The sequence below is a fragment of the Pollachius pollachius genome (genome assembly GCF_949987615.1).
Source record: "Pollachius pollachius genome assembly, chromosome: 20".
Lineage (NCBI taxonomy): Eukaryota > Metazoa > Chordata > Actinopteri > Gadiformes > Gadidae > Pollachius > Pollachius pollachius.
Genome location: NC_136953.1, coordinates 5619392 through 5640975, shown reverse-complemented (window position 1 = coordinate 5640975; position 21584 = coordinate 5619392). Strand labels below are relative to the sequence as shown.

At 46.5% G+C, this 21584-nt stretch overlaps 1 protein-coding gene across 1 annotated transcript in view; it reads left to right on the top strand.

The window, feature by feature from the left end:
* Positions 1-21584, top strand: part of nrxn2b (neurexin 2b) — a gene marked incomplete at both ends in the record, with an annotated part of 530523 nt that overhangs the window by 495120 nt on the left and 13819 nt on the right. Inside the window, 2 exons of the mRNA XM_079758236.1 lie at positions 2435-2524; positions 17088-17428. Of these exons, the coding sequence (XP_079614362.1) occupies positions 2435-2524; positions 17088-17428 (431 nt within the window). The remainder of the gene's footprint in view (positions 1-2434; positions 2525-17087; positions 17429-21584) is intronic.

Genomic DNA, 21584 nt, shown 5'->3' with positions numbered 1-21584 from the left:
AGAAAGTGCATTTTTCCACACACACACAGACACACACACACACACACACCCCCCCACACACACACACAGTGTTTGGTGCAGGGATGCGTGGGCAGAGTGCCCCCTGAGGAGCACTACAGGGTACTGCGGAGGACAACGGTCTCTCTGTTCAACCCCTTAAGAGCCAAGATAAGTTTTCTGAGGCAAGTTTCAGAAAGGTCAAACCCTGGAATTGAACCTGCTGGTCTCTTGTGACATTTACAATGTGTAAATAATATTAACAACCCCCCTGTTATGTGAGCCAGTGTGGCCACATGCAAAGTCGAAGAGCATTTTAATCTTGGCCCGCGTCCATTTTGGCTACCGTCCGGCTGCTTGGCTACCTCCGTCGGTGTGCTGCTATGTGGAGGCATCGTTTTTATGATGCGCTGTTAACTGTGTTAACTGTACAGTGGTAGCCGGCTTGGACAGCATGTGAGCGGAAATTCAGAGTTCACCTCGACTCTGCATAGAAACCAATGCACAGCCACCATTGAATGTTGTACGTCCTGGCACTTGTACATTGCACTTATTCAAGGTACTTAATTGTGTAGCATCTACAGTAGCTGCTATAATTGCTTTACACGGGGAATGGGTTAGCCTAGCGATTGTAATACTTGCACTTGGTTCTATGAACATCTTTACTGTACCGACAGCGATATATTGTTTCACTTCTTATGACAAATGTACTTATTGTAACAAATGCACTTATTGTAAGTCGCTTTGGATAAAAGCGTCTGCTAAATGCCCTAAATGTAAATGTAAATGTAAATTAAGAGTTGATAGTCTAATGTGCTTAGCCAAGTGTAGCGCTGGCTAGTCCATGACTAGTGGCATGCAAATAATCCGAAGATGAAGGGCAGACGTCCCGGAGGGGGTTACACCTTTGCGGTAATCCGCTATTGTGTTCAGCTACCCCTGAATGTGTGTTGTTTTTAGTGTTGTAGTTTTTATCTTGCTATACTTGACTGGCATATATTGTCCCGACAGAAGAGTTATGATGCTATCAACCCGGACCTATTTGATGTTTCCGCTTGCATTGCGGCAGAGAGTTACAGGGAGAAGACGACATCAGAGAGAGAGCGTTAATGCACTGGCTTTGATGCCGTGGAGCGTTAGCTTCTGCCTTCATCCACTTGTTCAACCTTTAGCTTCTTCCCCAGCCAGCTCATCTCCAGCTCCTAGCTGCACGTTACATTGTGGTCATTAGCCTTTGCTGTAGACCCTGTAGCCCCCGGCCACTAGTTAACTAGCCATAGCTCTGCTTTGTAGCCTATTAGCATTAGCCCTAAAGCCCACTGAACTCGACATTCTTATTTTATCACTGACTGGACCAATCTCTCTCTCTCTCTCTCTTTCTCGCTCTTTCTTTCTCTCCCTATCTGTCTCTCTTTCTCGAACTAAAGCAAAGACTTGATAGCTAGCGCTTGAAATGTAAATACCACGACCCCAAGGTTGATTAAATGGAAACAGAGGATAATAAGTTTACTGCAACACCGCCCGCTGTTTACGCACCATGGATTTAGCTTTCATGACACGGAGGGAAACCGTCGCTAACCTATGAGCGCTCGCTAAGCGCTAAGCCTACGCACACAATCTGCAGTTATGCAGCAACAAATACACAGGGAAATAAAACGACCACCAAGCTACAAATCAGTGCTAATTCCTGCCGAGAGTGAACGTCGTTTGGGGCTCCCGTCGCCATGGCGCCGAGTTAAAGGGACTAGCTGTGACACGGGGGCTCCCTGTGGAGCTGCGTAGTGATTCGCTAATCAAGGACTCTTGATCAAGTTTAACCATGGGGAACCGGGAATGTCTTCCTTTTACCCAGAGAACCTGTTTTAATGCTGCGTTTGATGATTTCATGCAATGTATGCTGACGAGATGATGTATTTATGATTCACATGAACAACTGAGATGGACAACTTGCCCACTTGTTTTTCCTCCATTTACAGGGCAGTTATGAGATGTGTTTTGATTGCTATTGATTGCTACTGCTGTTGATTACTGTGGTTTCATACTAATTACAAACTACTAATGCCTTTTCTAAAGTTGTGGTAATCCTGGGAACACATAGCTGTCAGTGTTGATTGATTAGCGATTATTCAAAGTCGACATTACTATCTCTCTAAATCTTTCATAAATATGTTTAACCTGAAAAAAAACGATCATTTTAAACCCATGGTAACTAGAATGCTGATAACTTTGTCTAACTAAACCCAACCAGCCCATAAAACTACAACATTTTCCTGACCTTAAAGCGTTTCTCAGAGCGCCATAACCTGCTAAACCATCTGCCAATGTTGCCCTTTTTTCTTCTTCTAACCGCTAACCCTTCACCTTCCAGCAGAGCTCTCCTTTGTTAACGTCTCTCTCTCTGTCTTATAATTTGTCTTCTCCAAATTTCTTCCAAAAGGGAACAATGATAATGACCGCCTGGCTATTGCTAGACAAAGAATCCCATACCGCCTCGGTCGCGTAGTCGACGAGTGGCTACTCGATAAAGGTAACCGAAAAAACCCTCTTAACTCACTCTAACGACCTGACCGCCTAACCTCCCTCCCCCCCACGATAACCCAACAATCGCTCTGGATGAGGTGCAGTGACAATGCCAAGGGTGGACCCCCATTGGCTCATTTTAACACCCTAGTTGTGATTGGTCGGCACACAATAACGCAAAGCCCTTCCTCCCCCGTTATCGTACGGCAGTTTCAGAAGTTCTGGACTGAAGCGACGATATGAATGATTTTTTCCTTCATACAATTCCACGTTTTGGATTCCGCACATGTACTGTTAAATGTCCCTGGACAATCTCTTCCGAGAGAGAGACACCTTGTTTCAATTCAAATTCAAATCCTGCCACTGTGGACGAGCTAATTGGGCGTTCTCCTAAATCCAACGCTAAAAACTCAATTAAATACCAACCTCATATATACCTTAGAGGACGGAAAATTGTCTTTAAAGAACTCAATTAAAGGCCCTTTAAACTGGAAGCTGCATCTCTCCAGAGCTCTAACCCCCTCTTAATAACCCTGACATAACCAGCCCTCTCTCCCCCCCGACCACTTCACCTCCACCTACCTACCCTCCCGCCTTCCCGCTAACCTGGACACTTATAAATAGAGCACCACGACTCTCCTGCTCCTCCTACTGTGTATTCTGTTATTTTTGTTGGTGAATGTGAATTTGCACAATAATTCTGACAATTCTACTTTATTCTACACCCCCCCCCTTCCCCTCCAACTCCTCAAAAGTGACCAAACTTTCTGGAAACGGGACTTTCAAGCTCCCAATGAAACTCATTAAAAGTTAAAGGGACTCTATGCTATGAAAAATATGTTAGATGTTTTGGGTCTACGTGCGTTTTGGGCCGTCAACTTTCTGTCAAGGACATTTTTTCCAGAGGAAATCAAAGCAAATCTTCGACTTTAACCCTTTGAGTGCCAAAACGTAATCCACCCACCCTGTAATGTGTGTACTTGTAGTCTTGTATCAAGTGTTTGTTAGTGCTGAAGGTGGTTGATTCTTCAAGGTTTCTAAAAAAAAGTTTTAATAAGTAAGAATGTTAGGAGGTTTATTAGATGACTAGACTAAATCTATGTTTGCACAGTTTCCCCTCTTTTTTGCTTTGGATGCATATTATTTCTTTAAGTCTTAGCACAGAATTAAATAAAACTGAACAATCCAATCCTTTGAACATATGAGATCAACTATGCAGGGAATATTTCACTAATGGTTTAGAAAAAATAATCACGCTAATAACGTTCTTTTTGAATACTTCTGGATGTAGACAAAAAAAGGCTTCAGCTAGGAGAAAAAGAAAAAGGTATTTGGTATTCTCAGTGCAACAACTCATTAACAACTAGCTTAAGGCAATTCTTTGTAATGGTATTGTGAGTAGTTAACTCACAAAGAGAGAGAAGCATTCCGAAGATTTAACATCACAGACAGCCAAATGAAGTATTCATACTGCAGACAAACAGGATAAACGGAACGACGATATTTATTTCATGACGACAAAACATACCTCCAAACATCCTTCAACTCTCTTACTGCCACGAGGCAGCAACAACAAGCAAGTCAGGATATTACAAAAAATAAAGATATTAATGACTAAATCTCCTGGTAGATGAAATTTGATTGAAGAATTTTAATCAATAAAAGATGACTCACCCCATTTACGGAATGGGTTTGCATGTGCTACGAATACCTAAGTAGACTCATGAACAGAATGTTTTATTCTCTTTCTACTTCCAGATAAAGACTCACCGAAGCAGTTAGATAAGGACAAAGAGACAAACACACGTAAAAAAGACTTGACACAAAACTTGATGCCAACAAAAACTTAAGTAACTACTTTCATAACTGAAATTGACACACTTGCTTTGGAATCCTGGATCTTAGTGTGGACACGACATGATATCCTACACATTTGATTAAAACACAAACAGGCAATGTGGAACTTTTTCGACAGTAGTAAGCATTAAGTTTATTAATCTAACTTTGGGCCTGCACTGTACTTTTTCACTGCAGCCATCACTTTTGCTCAGATTCTGATTATTTTCACCCCCTTTTTCCGACGACCCAATTGATTTGGGGAGAATGGAAAGCTTTGGGTTGATTGAGTGGGTGTACAGCTCATACTCTACTTTAGCTTCAACAAAAGTGATGGCTACAATGAAAGAAGTTACACATAAGTTGGAACAAAAAGGGTTGGCTCAAGTGAAGTAGTTCTATATTGCAGGTCTCAGTAGTTTTCTGGTCTCAAAGGGTTAACGGGTTGTTTTTTTGCTTTGGTATTGAAGCAGTGTCAGGTTAAAAAATATAAGCTCTAAACAGAATCTAACCACCTAACGGCAAATCAAACCTCATTCGCACCAACTTCTATACTGAGAGCTTTCTCTTTATCGTGCCCGGCTAATCCTCCTCTAGTCTTTTCATCTAAAAGGTTAGGGAAGGAAATACTTTTTCAGTAAAGAGCCCCTCCGCTTCTAACCCTGTTGTAATGGTTTCAACCTACAAACCCAATTGGTTTCATGAAATTGTACCTTTTTTGAAAAACGGTTGAATAGCCCCCGAAGGTTTTGTGAGAGAGATGTAAGAAAAATAAATAGGTAACTAAGTTCCTAAAGATCTTAAAAATACTTAAGTTGTGATAACTCCTTTTCGACCCTGACCCCTCCCTCCACTTGTCCTCATCCCCGAAACGAAGACTCAGAGGGTTAAAACAAAATGAAAAACTAAATTCCAAATTTCAAAAAACCCACTTGGCAACAACAACAAAGGCAGAATACCCTTTAATGCCTTTATTAATCATGACAAAATCATTCGAAGGTCCCTTTAACATTTATTGTTTTCAAAGCTACAACTGTTTTTTCCTGTTTTTCTTACAAGTGCTTCTTTATGTGATGTGCTCTGCAGAGTGAATGTTTTGTTGTGATGAACTGTATTGTACTGTTCCTTGTTTGTGCGAGAGTGGCCAGATGTCTCAAGTGGAATATGTTCTGCGTTGCTGTTGTTTTAAAAGGGTCCCGATTTAACCACCATTTGTGACTTGGATAAGCCTTCACAAGTCAATTCAACATCGACCCATTTGTGGCATCACGTGGTGATGCCCACTGTAACGTAAAATCAACAGCGTAACCGAGTGAACAGTATCAAACGGTATAGGCCGATCTATTGATTGTAAATCTGCGGTGGAGACACCCACTTGTGGCTTATGCCACTATAAATTGGCTATTGAAATGGCTTGTGAATGGCTAATCCACATGGTAGCGTGTTGGGAGATAGAGGCCCTTTAATATTTAAACTTGCTCTGCAATTAAGCAATTTAGCCTTGGGCTAGCAGCTTGTTAGCAGTAGCCCTGGGGCTGTGCTATCCATTCTGTATGGTGCGTTGTTCCCCTGGTCTCAGCCTAGGGTCTCTGTATTGGTTTATTATTGCTGAAGAGACATGCCCCAGGAGGTGCTTCGATGTCTGTGATACCTCCTCCGACCTTCTGCATCTCCGCCTTCTCTTCTCCAACACATGGTTCTTTAAAAGAGGTGTGGGGTTCCTCTGGAAGAGAGGACAGCAAGGGGTTACATGATAAAGAGTGATAGCTAAGTGTGTCATATCTTTTGAAGCACCCATTACATTCATCGATTGCACATTTGTCCAGGGTTAAAATGGCCGCTTTCTCTTTGGAGTTCAAGTGGACCCCAATGACAAGAACGAGAATAACCAATCCCAAATTGTTGAATTTTGGTGAGACAAAAGGAAGAAGTGAAACAGAGTTTGGTTGGCAGCAAGAGAGGGGGACTGCAGAGATGGGCTTGGACACTAATTTGTTCTCCTCCAGAGAGTTTGAGACAGATCAGAGTGAACATCTCTGGGGCTGCCGTGATAGCTTCCCACATAATCCAAAATGGCAGCGCTTACACAGACCCAATGGAGGGGGAAATATGAGAAATGAGAGGGTCCCAAAAGTTTTGTGATGATGTATTTTTTTTGGTTTACCACTCAATCAGAGCGCAGTCTCCGCTCCTATGAGTCTTCCTTCCCTCGTCGGTCGATCTGTCACTTCTCGGGGTATTCGCCGTCTGTCGGTTTTCCCTGTAGATTCCCTCGTTTCGATACTTGGCAGGACTGTCCAGAAAAATACAAGCCCAAGACAAAGCCTTCCTTATATTTCCTGTCTCGTGCAGGAGATGAGATTATCCAATCCTGAGATTAGGATAATTACCACCACCAGGGATGTGTGTACTTCCCCAACAGGGACCACCACAACAAGACAAGTATGCATTCAGGGTACCGTAAGACACTTTAGATAAAGCCGATGACCAGATGGCATAAAATATAACATGCCATTCTCTAAAATACCCATTGGACTGAATATTCCTTAGTCGCTGCCTTGAGCTAACAAGCTATCAAGCCTTCAGCCAACGAAGGGGAAATCCCATTTCTTTATTAGCCGGCCTCTTTTCCCGTTTCCACAAAAGAGCGGGAAAAAGGATGGAGGGTTTATCTGCCAAACCCAAGGGAAAACACAGGATTCACGTTAAGTGTTTAATGACCCGATCTGAGCGGCACTCTGCTCGAATCATCCAGCCCCCATATCACACTACCTTAAGACCACCCCTCAAAAACAAACAACTCGCCCTGGCTGCTCAACGGACCGGCACCGACCGCATCATGTGTGGCGTCCCCGCCGGTCATCTCAGTTCTTTGTTCTAGTCTCGGACGAGCGCCAATTTCTGTGAACCGTACCCCCTCCACATCCGCCCTGCCCCGCTCTGCCCACCAGGGCCTGTTTGCTATTCCTCGTGCCCTACAGCAACAGCCGTGGTCGTTTGAAGGAAGGCGTGCGGAGTAAGGGGGGGGGGGCAGTTGGATGTGCTGGCTCACCAGCGGGGAGAAGTTAGGCCCGGGGACACAGGCTCCCCTTCGCCACCGCTGTGACCAGACGCTTTAGCTGTGTTATTTCACGCTCCCCCTACCATGAAACGGCCCCGAACAGACATAACACAGCTGGTGTAAATATTAAAAGAGGAACTACTAAACAACAGAGAAGCAGGCCGGGCTGATTGGGTTCCCCATGTCAGCCGGCACAACAATTTCTGTCTTTAAAACCTGCTGCTCTTCCTCTTGAGACGACATGGCCGATCTTAGCACAGATACGATCAGGGGAATGGCGCCACGCCCCAGTGAAGTGAAACTATCTAAAGGGCATCAGATAATGATGCACATCAGATCCCCCCCCCCCACCCTGCTACCGCCCATAGCAGGGGGCCCCCTGAGGGAGCAGGGGTCTGCGCTAGCTTTGCTAAAACAAAAAGCTACGCCGCTTTTAGCGTCACGCCGCGTTCTAGGCCCCCATCTCTGTTGTCATACACAATTAATTCATTGCGTTCCAGCCCCCAAAAACAGGCCAACTTCAGAGGGGCGTCGAGAGAAAAAAGAGGTAGAAAAACATAAAAACGTTCAAACGATAATTGCTAGGGAAAGCCGTGCGCCGCGGAGATAACTTGCGCACACTTCATAATTAACTTTGTCTGCACGTCCTCTCTCCTGACGGCTTTTTTTTTTTCTTTGTTCTGGTATTTTCCGTTCCCCCTTCCCCCCCTCCCTCTCCACCGTTCTTAACTCACTTCTTTTTACCATCATACTTCACCTCTGCTTTAGACAAAGCGCAAAAAAGGCAGACGCCGAATTTCAAAATTCGGGTTTGTGTCGGCTGACAGTTAAAAATTGTATGAAAACGATTGGCGAGCAAAGGATTCTCTGAACGCTGTGTATTATAATACCCTGGCAGCCATGTCAGGGCGCTGCCGTGTTCTGACAGGAGGGGGAAGAAGAAGAGGAATAAAAATATGATTCTGGGCCATGGAATCACCCTAAGCTAAGCTAATAATACATATAGCCATACACAGAACAAGCCATGCCAGTCACTCCTCTCCCTGCAAAGAAGATATACATACAAGGAACAGCGGGGGGCTGTCGTGTGCTGAGAGGCAGAGAATGAGAGCAAAGGGAGAGACCGTGAAAGAGAGAGACTTCCAAATTCCTCCCTAACTGGCGAGGGAACATGCTTCCCTTGGATTCCCCAAGCAATATGGCGTCTTTAGTCGCCTGGTTCCATCTTAACCCTCCCTCAGACTCACTCCGGATGAACCTCAGTCGGGTCAGCTTCGGAGGAAGAGGAGGACTTTCATCCCAGGGACATGAGAGGAGAACATCTCTCACATCCGAGAGCCCGAGCAGGTCGAGGCCCGGTGTCTCCACATCTCCCGCTACCCCCTGTCCGCTCCCACTGCCACCCGGGTTAGGCTGCGGATTAAATTGGGGATCAAACCCTTGCTGCTTGGCTGTCCGGCCCACTCTCTCAGCCACCCTGTGCCTGTCTCAGGGATGCTTTATTCCCACTTTGTCCTCTCAAGCCAGGCTAGATATTCAGGGATTCCTGTTCAGGCCGGTTTGCCTCTCGCTCTCTCTCTCTCTCTCTCCCTAGGTCTCCTCCTCTCACTCTCTGTGATATTAAAAGCCCCCTTTGTGATATAAAAGCCCCCTTAGTGAAAAGTAGGGTCGGACAACAGAGGGAATTTATCTTCCAGACGAGTGCGCTTTCCTGTTCCTTTCATTATGAGGCGATGATCCCAGTGATGGTTTGTATGAATCGTCTGGCCTTTAGAAAAAGAGGACGTGGCTCCCCTGGCCCCTCTACTAGGATATCCACTCCCAGTTTTCAATAGGATAAATCTGATGAATAATGAACCTTCCTCCATAAGACTTTCAGATGAAAAAAAACGTAGCGCAAAAATTTGGAACTGTGATTGTGATATTTCTCCAAAAGACTGAGAGAATGGTGGATCAAATGGAGATCACTATACAGGACATTTAGGGGACATGAATCAACTCTGCGAGTTTCTACATCGAATACTTGCAAGATGCAAAAGAGTTGCGTACTCGAACATAAACCCTATGCCCTTACCCCAAACAAACCCACGACCACCTTTTCTCCTCCTCTCTCTCTGTCTCTCTCCCTCTCCTTGTCTTCCACCATGTCCCCCCTCATCTATAAACATCAGGCCGCGTCATCCTCTCCTCCCTCTGTGCCCTTTCTCTCTCCCCTCTACCTCTCCCTCCCTCCTCCCCCTCCACCTCTCCCTCCATCTCTTTGACGTGCTCATGCTGCCCACTTTATCGCTCTCTTCCGTTCCCATCGTCTGTCATCCTCCCTTGCTCCTGTCATCCTGAGTGTCCCCATTCCTTCAGATCCTCCCTCAAACTTTTTCTTCTTTTTTTTTTCTTTTTTCCTCCCTGTCTCTAGCTAGTCCCATCGCTCTGTCTGTCTGTCTATCACCTTATTTGCTCTGTCTATCTTTGTGTCTCTATCTTTCTTTCTCTCTCTCTCTCCCTCCCCCCCTCTCTCTCTCTCTCTCTCTCTCTCTCTCTCTCCCTCTCCCTCTCCCCCTCCCTCTCTCTCTCTCTCTCTCTCTCTCTCTCTCTCTCTCTCCTGCTAGTTGTATGTGTTTGTCACTCTATCTCTATCTATTTTTACTGCTTGTCTTAGGTCTCCCTCCTTCTATGTGTGTCTCTCACTCCCTCTCCCCCATCTCATTGCTCTCCCTATCTCCCCCCTCCTCCCTACCTCCCTCCCAGTCCCCTCCCCTCTAACCTCCCATTCCAGTGGAGATGTCTGACAAAACCACGAGACTGTTGTCCAAACTGTCAGCTAAAAGCGTCGACAAGCATCTCCGGCTATCCCAACTTCTCTTTTTTTTTATTCTATTCCACCGCCGTTCTCCCGTCTCGTCAGACACACACAAAATGGCAGACAATTGAAGTCGAACTAATAAAAGGCCAACGCGAGTGCAAATGAAAAAGAGAATACAATAAAAAGGAGAATGGCCAATGCCACTGCGAACTCTGTCTGCATCGTAAAGCAGTCGAGGGGGTTACAACATGCACACTCTGATTACCTGCCAGGGTATTCTTCCTCGCCTCCTGATACAGATGATACAATTACCTTCCCCTACGACCACCCGCTTGAGGACAGTCCGACAGGGAGCAGGCGGTAACCCTTACCGTATTTATTTATTTTCCTATCATTATTATTATTTCGAATCAACCTTTTCTGTTTTGATTTGCGTGGGCGGATCTGCCGTCTAGACAGAGTCTGGAGTCCGCCGCCATGGCCCGGATGCTTAAAGAAACGTAGCCGAAAATACAAAGTCGATGCTTTATTTCCACTTCCTTCCCCCGTCAGCCAAAAAGTAATTCAACATGCTCGGTTTGCAAACTGTAGCCGCCACCGCGAAACCACCGCATACGCTGAATTCTAAATGGAAGTTTCGGAAACTGGATTACACCGCACTGGGATTGCAGAGGAGCTATAGGGGTTTAGAAAGAGACGCAGTTAGTAATTGCGTTTTTTTTTTTCGTTCATGACAGATCGTAAATGCCAAGATACATAGTTAAACACACGAAAAGCAGCCCTCTGTTCTTTATTAATTGCAAATGGGAAGAAAGGTTATTAGATATTAGATATGGGGGGGGGCTTTAGGTTTTGCATTATGGGAAAGGGCTCGGTCTTTGCGGGCTCACATATAAGCTCCTTTACCCACCCCCCACCCCACCCCTTATACGAATCCCATCAGAGATACATATATATGTATACATGTAAATGTGATTGGGACTGACACGAGAAGGCAGGGGAAACTCTCTAGTCACCACAGAGATGGGGGGGTGAACAGTTAGTATTATATCACTGTTTCCTAACTAAGTGCCTGGAGTTATGAAATAGTGCTATCATAATAATAATAATAATAATGATGTCAGAAATAATAGGATCAGCGCTCGCCAGAGTTTCCCGCGGTGAGAGAAATGGATTCTCGTGCAGAGAAGGTGATTAGACAGAGATAGGGCCAGAGGAAGGGAGTTGTGATTGCTAACACAAACATCTGATAATCCATATATATATAGAGAGAGAGAGAAAGTTATATTCGAATCTGCGATACACTACCACTAATCATTTTACTCTGCAAATCCTGCGTACAATCGTAGTGACTTGTGGTCCACCATTCCAGCTCCATGATCCATCCCCCACATTTTTGACTTCCCCCTCCACAAGCCTGCTTTCAACACACACACACACACAAACACACACACAAACACATACAAACTACTTCACTAGTGAAACTAGTTCACTATTTAGACACTATTATCAAAGGTGGCAATTAACTCAGAACTACAGGTCATTAAGGAGCAGGTAGGGTTAAACAGTGAATACATAGACAGGTCATTAAGGAGCAGGTAGGGGTTAGACAGTGAATACAGAGACAAGTCATTAAGGAGCAGGTGGGGGTTAGGCAGTGAATACAGAGACAGGTCATTAAGGAGCAGGTAGGGGTTAGACAGTGGATACAGAGACAGGTCATTAAGGAGCAGGTAGGGGTTAGACAGTGAATACAGAGACAGGTCATTAAGGAGCAGGTAGGGGTTAGACAGTGGATACAGAGACAGGTCATTAAGGAGCAGGTAGGGGTTGGACAGTGAGCACAGAGACGGGTCATGAAGGAGTAGGTAGGGGTCACCTCAATCACCCCTCAGTTTGAATTTGCACACACACATATTTTAGACAGTGAATCCAGAGACAGGTCATTAACGAGAAGGGGTAAGGGGTTATCTTGCACGAGGATGTCTACAGGTAGGCCGTAGCCATTCGGGGACCGAACCTAGTACTGTTTGTGGTCTGGAAATCGGATCCATTAACACGCAACACGTTCCTGCCCCCTCACATACAACACTCACTCCCACATCGTACCACCCCCTGTCTGTCTGTCTGTCTGTCACCATTAGAAACAGCGGCGAAACGTCAGCTCCAATAAATCCATCATTAACCCCACACACCCCTCCGTTTGAATGTGCACACACAAACACACACACACACACACACAGTTTTTTCATGCACAAACATACATACACACCTATCACACATGCCTATCAGACACATAACACACTACATCTACAGATGTACAACTTGGAAAGGCCACCCATCACACACCTAAAGGTCAACTGCCCCGGACATCTCTCATGTTATCGCTTTCCCTCTCTCGCACACCCACGCATAGTCTTCAATGCTCGCACGCCCCCTCGATCATCCTCGCTTCAGCGGGCAGATCAAGAGGCTTCTATCACATTAAGTGCCCTACACACACATACAAACACACACACACACACACACACACATACCCACCCACACACGGCGAATATACACACACACACGGTAAATACACAAACTCATACACAAACATACACACACACGTCAAATACAAACGCACACCAAACACAGACATACACACACACACACACACACACACAAGACACATACACACACGCACGCCAAAGACACACACACACCAGCCACACACCAGCCACACACACGTTCTCTCTCTAATTCCTCGGCCCTCGCTGGTATAAATTGTCTCTCCAGCGGCGGCTGTCAGTTTTGATTTGACCCCACGGACGTCGCCAAACAATAACTTCATCAGGCCCAGTTAGGAGCCCCATCCGGGGAAGACAGACACCCAAACAAACACACCCCCCCATCCTACCACCCACCCCCATCCCCACCACTCTCCGACGCAGGATAGAGGGCACCTTGCTCTGGCTAGCTGTGTCTCTGTGTCTCTCTCTCTCTCTGTCTCTCTCTTGCTGTTTTTCTATCACTCTCAGTCACTCTTTCACCCTCTCCCAAGCTCTTTCCCTCTCTAGTGTGATGTCAACCTCTCTCTCTCTCTTGCTCCTTCTCTCTTTTTCCCCATCTCTCCCTTTCCAAGTCTAACACACCTATTCTCTATTTCCCACCCCATTTCTCTCTCACTCTCTTGTTCCCTTTCCCTCCCATTCCATATCTCCCTCGTCCCCTATTGCTCTTTCTCTCTCTCACACGTTCCTCTCTTTCTTGACTCTCTCTCTCTCCTCGTTTTGTGTTGCTCTGTCTCTCTAATTCCTGTGCCTTAATCCTGCATCCACTGTCTTGTCCTCCAGTCATCATAGAAATCAGTCAATCAGTCAATCGATCAATCAATCCACTAGTGAAACTGTTAAGGGGAACGTGCAGCCCCCTATACTACACAGAAGCCCTGTCTCTCTCTGCTCTGACTCTCGCCACACTGCGAAATTCAAAGAGATCCAAAGTTAATAAACCTGCCAATCTTCGCCAAATGCTTCCGACACGCTCGGATGAAGTAGGTCAACCGTCCCTCAGTGCTTCGCGGCGCAGCATTAAATACAAAAACATGATTAATATTCAGGGAGTCGTACAAATCCTTCCCCGACTCACTCAGGGGGGAGGCCTCGTTAATTAGGGCGGGGACAGTCGGGTGGTCAGGGTAACCCGGTTTGATCCCCCAGTGTCTCAACTCTGAGCATCCCAGAGCAAGACAACTGCCTAACCCCCACCTGCTCCCCGATGGCATGTGTCTGAATTCACTGTGAGTTCGTTTTCTGGGGGATAAAAGCTTTGACTAAATGACGAAATTCACGGAAATCCAAATTGCGGTCGGGAACGCACGCCACGACGCCAGACGTCACCCGTCTCCGCTTCCTGCGTCGGGGGAAAACAAAGTAAAGGAAACCGAGGGGGGAGGGCCCAGTAGGACGCTGTTTCCGGAAACGCAGACCGTAATACAGACACATCTCTGACAGCCCTCTGTGCTCTGCTGTCCAGCTGGATCAGGAGAGAGAGCCATGAGGGGAGGGAGGGAGAGTGATAGAGTGGAGGAGAGAGAGATGGAGATGGAGAGAGAGGAGGAGATATGAAATCAGAGACCCTCAGAGCCGACGTCTCCGTCCCTGTGTGTGTGTGTGTGTGTGTGTGTGTGTGTGTGTGTGTGTGTGTGTGTGTGTGTGTGTGTGTGTGTGTGTGTGTGTGTGTCCTCTCTGCCAAGGACACTGGTTGTAAAGCGATATGTTACACTCTAGCAGGCCGCTCGGTGGACTGAATGTGTCAGGGCTCATCATCGCTGACGGAAATCGTGCACTACTTCAAAATGTGTCTCCGAGTGCGGCTCTCCTACTGTTTCCTTGCCCAACCCCCCCACCATCCTCCCCTCCATCCATTAATCCCTATAACCTGTAGCTCGTGCTATCACTCTGACCCCCCCACCCCACAAACACACACACACACACACACACACACACACACACACACACACACATCCACCAGGAACTTAGTCTAGCAGTGTGATAATGAAGTGAGATAGGGGCCCTTATGTCAGAGGTGTGTATGCTGCACATTAGGTCCTGTTACATGATGAAGTGGAGGGCTCCCCCCCCCCCCACACACACACTAGAGGGCCCTTCGAGGGGGTGGAGGTGGGGGAGGAGTAGTCTAATGATCTGTTAATAACATGACACGTGCAATGGCCTGCACTCAATAGGACACACACACAAGCACATGTTCGCCTGGTCCCATCTGGAGAGGACCCCCACACAACCACACACACACAAGTGCGAACACACACACACACACACACACACACACACACACACACAAGCGCCATACTCCCATGCTTAAACACAGCACCACAGGCGGTGTACGTACTGCATGCATGCCTTTGCGATAAGTATTCGTATTAATCAAGATTATAGGGCCCCGGTTTGCCCACAGACACACACACTAACACACACACACACACACACAAACGTAAGGGTCCGCCGCCATGGGTGCCACGTAGCCCATGTCACAGCCATTCACCCACAATGCATCATAATCACGTTAATGAAACGACCAGTTGCAATGCTGTCCTCGATGGATCTAAAGTGGGGTCCCGGGGTAATGGCCCCCACTAGGCCCGACATTCACAGTGCGGGAGGGCTAAAGGTTGATCTTTGGCCAACTGGGAGCAACGCAGTGGAGGACGAGGACTCCCCACACGCCCCCCCAGTGAAAACATGATGTCATGTGTCACCATCAACCGCATACAATTCCCTACCGGTGTCATGAATTGAACCCCCCCCCACTCCCTCGTACAAACACCCGCCCACCCACACACACACACGCACGCACCGAGAAAGACACAGACACACACACACACACACACACACACACCAAGGAGCATGTATTAGGTTTCCGTGGTCCATAACACACTATCTCCGGAGGGGTTCGCCTTTCGCTCGCTGGCGAAGACACACATTAGCGGCAGTATCTGTTTCACTGCACACTCTCTGCTAACGTGCACTCAGGACCAAACCCAGCAAGACTATCGATCTATTCGTTAGAAAAAGAAAGAAAGAAAAGCGAAACAAAAAACGAAATTAAAAAAAAATTAAAAAAACCCTCTTAGCTCTCCCGCCTCGCTCAGTGATGACCTCATCCGTTCATATTTGCAACCTGCTACGTGTCGCGCTATAACCTTTCCCACCCCCCCCCCCCCCCTTCACTGTCAAGGGAGCGCGACATTGAACCAGTTAGCGTTAGAATACGGTCCTCGCGCTAACAGGCAGGAGGAAGGCAGAAGGAACACACCAGGAAATGAATACCGCTTTAAAAAAAAACACCCCCACCTCGTCCATACACACACACACACACCCACACAGAAACACACACACCATCCAAACCATTATCCCCATTTCCTTAACCATTTAAAACATTCGATGGCCTGCCACCCTCCAACCACCCCTTCACCTCTCCTCCCATTGAGAGGGACAAATCCATCTCGCTCAATGGAGGTGTGCGAGAGAGCCACTGAATTAAACATCTCCCGCCGAAAGAGAGCTCCCCTCTGGGAGGAGGAGGCTGGGGTGAGCGGTGTACGCTGCACATAATGCGGCGAGTGTTTTTTTGGGGTTGGCCGCTCTCTGGATATTTCCCTCCACGTTTTGCGATTCATCATACTGAGGTCAGCGACCCCGGCTGGCGGTTATTGGCCGATCGCTAATGCTTTCGGTCTCCGGCGCCAAATGAGATGCGTTTTGGGGACGGCGGCCCGTTGCCCTTGGCGCGCTGAGGGTATTGCAGATTTACACCCCACACACACACCCCGTCATGGCCGACGGCTGCCCACTCACCAGGGGCCCCGACACCCCAGCGCCTTCCCGCAGGGGCCCCCTCCCACACACGTCCCCGTCCCTCCCATGTGTTTAGAACTCGCGGCCCCGCATTTTGTGCTATCTGTGTGTGTGTGTGTGTGTGATATGTCTGACGTGTGTGTGTGTGTGTGTAACGTTGGTTTTGTTGAATTGAGACTCGAGGTCTGAAGCCAGAATCTGCCCAGCTCATCTTTATTCTTTCCCTTTTTCTTTCATTCCCTTGCTCTCTCTCTATTCCACTCTCTCTCCCTCTCTGTTATGCTCCCTCTACACCTTTCTCTCTCCTTCCCTCTCCCTCCTCTCTATCCCTTCCTCCCTCTCTCGCTCTCTCTCTCTCCCCATTTCTCACTCTCTCCCTCTCCCACTCTTTCTCCCGCTCCGGCCCTCTCTCTCTCTCTCTCTCTCAATCTCCCTCACACTTTCTTTCTCTCCTCCCATCCTTATCTTCCTCCCTCTCTCTCTCTCTCTCTCTCTCTCTCTCTCCCCTCGCCAGGCCGACAGCTGACCATCTTCAACAGCCAGGCGTTCATCAAGATCGGGGGTGGCGGCGGCGGCGAGAAGGGCCGCCACTTCCAGGGCCAGATCTCGGGGCTGTACTACAACGGCCTGCAGGTGCTGAAGCTGGCGGCCGAGGGCGACGCCAACGTGCAGTCGCAGGGCAACCTGCGGCTGGTGGGCGACGTGCCCTCGGTGCTCACCACCGACACCACCGCGTCGTCCACCACGCCCGCGCTGGCCGACATGTCCACCACCATCATGGAGACCACCACCACCATGGCCACCACCACCACGCGCAAGCAGCGCTCACCCACCATGAGAGACAGTGTCACGCAGGTACGGGCTGGGTTGAAATGCATTGTGGGGGATTTGAAAAGAATATCAGTTTTTTTTGGAGACGGGAAAGTTTGCGTGTGTGTGACGAGGGAAAACATTTCTCATGCTAGTTTTGTGTCTGAGATACTAGTGGAGGCGCTGGTTTGTGGGGATGCACTTGGGGTTGGTGAAATGCACTGTGGGGGAACTGATTAGTAAGTTTGTATGTGCAGGATCTTTATTCCATCCTTTTTCATTTGTATCATCAAATATCTTATAAGTCATGCAAGATGCCTTTCCTCCACCCTATTGGGCTTATAAGGCGGCCCCAATGGGCTTCTGAGCCGGAGGTTGGGAACCACTCGTATAGCACCAGTGTTTCCCAAGTTGACAATGTGCTTCAACATGCACAATAAAAGCCAAATACTTAAAATTATACTCATGCAGGACAGAGAATTGTACTTAATTATTAGAATATAGAGTATATTTCAGTACTAAATTGCCGTCCGTGGGCCCAAATGATGGTTCCCATTTGTCTCTCTTCCTGCTACGAATTTCCGAAACCCACAGAAATATACACTCTATCTCTGCTGTTAACCCACATATGAATATTACCTACATCCTCCTGTATGGCTCGATATGATGGGCTTATTTACAGCCTGGTCGTTCTGCGCGTGCTGTGAAGCGAGCCCACCACCGCTACGCTAGGTATCAATTAGCAAAGCAAACAGGAGACCCTCATTTCCTCTTCCCCCGCAGGCTGACAATGGCCAATCACAAGCCCCGCAGCTCGGAGTTGTCCAGCCGCGCATGTCAAATCATCATCATTAACCATTATATTAGTAATAATTGCCCCCCCCCGCCACTCCTCCACGATCTTCAAGTAACAGATACGACATGTTGGCTTCATACCCCGCACAGCTACTAATTAGCTAGCCGCTGTGATTCGTCACACCTTCCTGGAGGGGAAGGTTGGCAGAGAATCCCCCTCACGCTGAGCAGAAATGCAGAGAGTGGCTACTTTGGGAAGCAGTGTGGGCTAACAAACAGTGGGCTACGGCCTGCTGTCTGTGGGCCCGCAGCTAGTGGTGGCTAGCTGCTGCGCTGTGTGTTCTATATTGGAATTTCATAGCTTTTCCAACCGCCGTTTCAGATGGAAGTTACTGTCATTTAATAGAAATAAGTCTTTAAAACATACCTCTTATAAAAAAAATACTTTAAATTAGTGCATGGTTGCACTTTCCAGGTGCACTTTTATCAATAAAAATGTAAATGTGATGAGGCAGTTTTTTGCTGGAGCAGTTTGTGATGCTTTGCTGCTCTCTCTCGAATAGGAAGAAAGCTATTGCAAATGTTTGCCAAGCCGTTTGTTTGCCAGCTCTTAGATGACTGTGATGCAGCTTAGTGTCATCAGAACATGAGTTGAGAGCAGCTTTTTATTTCTACGTTGTTTTTTGTTTCGATTTTTAAAGACCCTTCTCCCACAACACATGCATCCACCTCTTATTTAGTATCAAGGGGCAATCTCCCTCCATCCATCAGAAGGCGCTAGTGCTAATTATAGCGCTAAAAGCTTTAGGTTAATGGAAGGAGGAAATGGAAGAGGTGGGGTAGGGTATATATTTCTCGAGAATCAATAGTTTGAGCCACCGCATAATAAAACAAACGTTGATGAAAAGTAATTTCTAAGCAATAGATGAAGTGAGTGCTAGTCCAATTTACTTTTAAGGTCACCTCATACACGCTTCACAGAAAAAGTCTTCTTCTGAGGGGGGAAAAAAGGACACTTAGTGCCGTCCACTCTCGGTTTAGTGATGTTGTATTGCTGCTATTCTGGGATCACTCTGTGAGGAAAGTGCATTATATGAATGTATGGCTCTATTAGAATGAGGAGAAGGGCCACCACTGAAGCCAGAATATTATTATTACATTAGTGGCAGAAGCAGTAGAAACAGTCGTAAATAGAAGCAGTGCTAGGATAGATGCTTCTCATTAATTTAGCCGGCTCTATTATCCAAAGCGACATGCAAGTGAATAGCCCACACGATGCTTCTATAAAACAATCTTGCCTGACTTTGCAGCGATTCATGTTGTCGTGGCTACCATGATTTAGCACTTAGACATCAGTGGCGTTCTTAAGAGAGAGAGAGATTCAACAAACACACACACACACACACATTCACACACATGCCCACATGCACACACGCACAAACGCATGTACACGCACGCACGCACACACACATGTCCACACGTCTTTATTGTCTCCTCCGTTATGGGGGTGCACCTCTGTATACAGTGACATGCAATAAATTAGCCTTCTTTCTTTCTGCAAGTTTCAAAAGGAATAAAAAATAAAAGAAAGACAGCGAGGGAAAGGCTCTGTTTGATGAATTATCTCGGAGCGTTTTTGTCGAACGTCAGAATACTCCCCAAGCGCTGTGTCTTGAGCTGCGGGCTTCTCCTACGTTGTTGTCGCTTTTAACATTCTCTGATCGACGTTAACACAAGTGACAAAGTCACACTTTAAACACAAACACACAGACACGCACACACACACTGCTGCAATTTGATCGGTGAAGTCTTCTTCAGAATTCCAGTGTAGATTCTACGCTAGGTTCTACGCAAGCCCTGATTTCCTTTTCCTCTGCAGGATCCTGGTCACGTTTACAATCCCCTGAATGACGTTTATATGAGTGACAACGTCTCACATTAAACGCTAACTCAAACGCGCGCGCACACACACACACAAACACACACACACGCCACTGCCTTTTCATCTGCGCCGTCTTCTTTGTTGTTCTGTGAACATCCTTTGTCTTTCGTTTTAAAGAGTGACAATGAGTCACTCTTTCAGTTGTTTAACATGGCAGACGACTGACTACAGCGGTCCCATTCCAACACTTTGGCACACAATTACCCAGACACAAGCACCGCCACACACACACACACATACACACACACACACACAAAAACATGCTTACCACGCACAAACACACACACACACCCACAGACAAAAATATGTGAGCCACCATCAACATAGTTAATACTGCAGCCCTGGAAAGCTGGGGGTGTCAGTGATCATACTGCGCTAACAAAGTAATGAGGGTGAGCAGGAAACCAAATCATTTCATTTTCCAGCGCCCCGGAGGCCCTCGTCAGCTTTGATCACAGTCGAATAATAATAATAATACAAATTATAATAATAAGTTTGATGTTACTGTGTGTGGGAGTTTGTGTTTGTGTGTGTGTGTCTGTGTTTGCCGGAATATGTGTGTTTTTTTTTTATTATTCCCAATTGCACCTTGTTTTCTGAGATAGAATTTCGTTCAAATGATATGCCTTGTCATGGCATTAAAGTAGAATACTTAAAGGGGGAATATCATACCACCAGGTGTGAGTGTCATTAGCCATTACAAGCCGTTTTCAAAATGTGCAGCATTGTGACATCACAGGTGGGCGTGTCCATCTAGATGTGTGCTGGATAGATCAGTCTACCAGCCTACCCAGTAGACTAGCAAACACTGCTCATCTATCCGTCACACATCTAGGTGGACACGCCCACCTGTGATGTCACAATGCTGCACATTTTGAAAACGGCGTGTAATGGCTAATTACACTCACACTTGGTGGTATGATATGTCCCCTTTAAAAGTCGTGCAGGACTCTGTGAATTTGCTTCATTAGGATTCTCATCGAATATTAACCAAATGTGCAAATGTGCGGAACAAACTAAAGCCAGAACAAAATGGCACAACTACAGGGGGTCAAAATCCATTTGAAAATATAAACTAAAGTTAACTTAATTAGAGGGTGGAATTCAGGCAAAAGCCCATCTTATTTAAAAGACACCATATATAGCCTACTATTATATTTTAATAATTCTTATCATCACTACTTTTACATTAACTGTAGAAGTACACTTAGTAAAATGGCTGAACACTTTACAAGTCCGGTATAAAATTAGGGTTGGGAAATTAAATTTATTTCTATAGTCATTTCATTCACCTATTCACCGAAGAATGTTGTTAGTAGTTATTTTACAGCCCACAAAAGCTCAACATAAACAAAATGATTTTGGTACGGAAACACAGCTGTAAATGTTTTCATAACTCATTTTATTATAAAAACCGAAATGTCATGTCTGATTATTGGCTCTGCCTTTTCTCATTTAAATCAT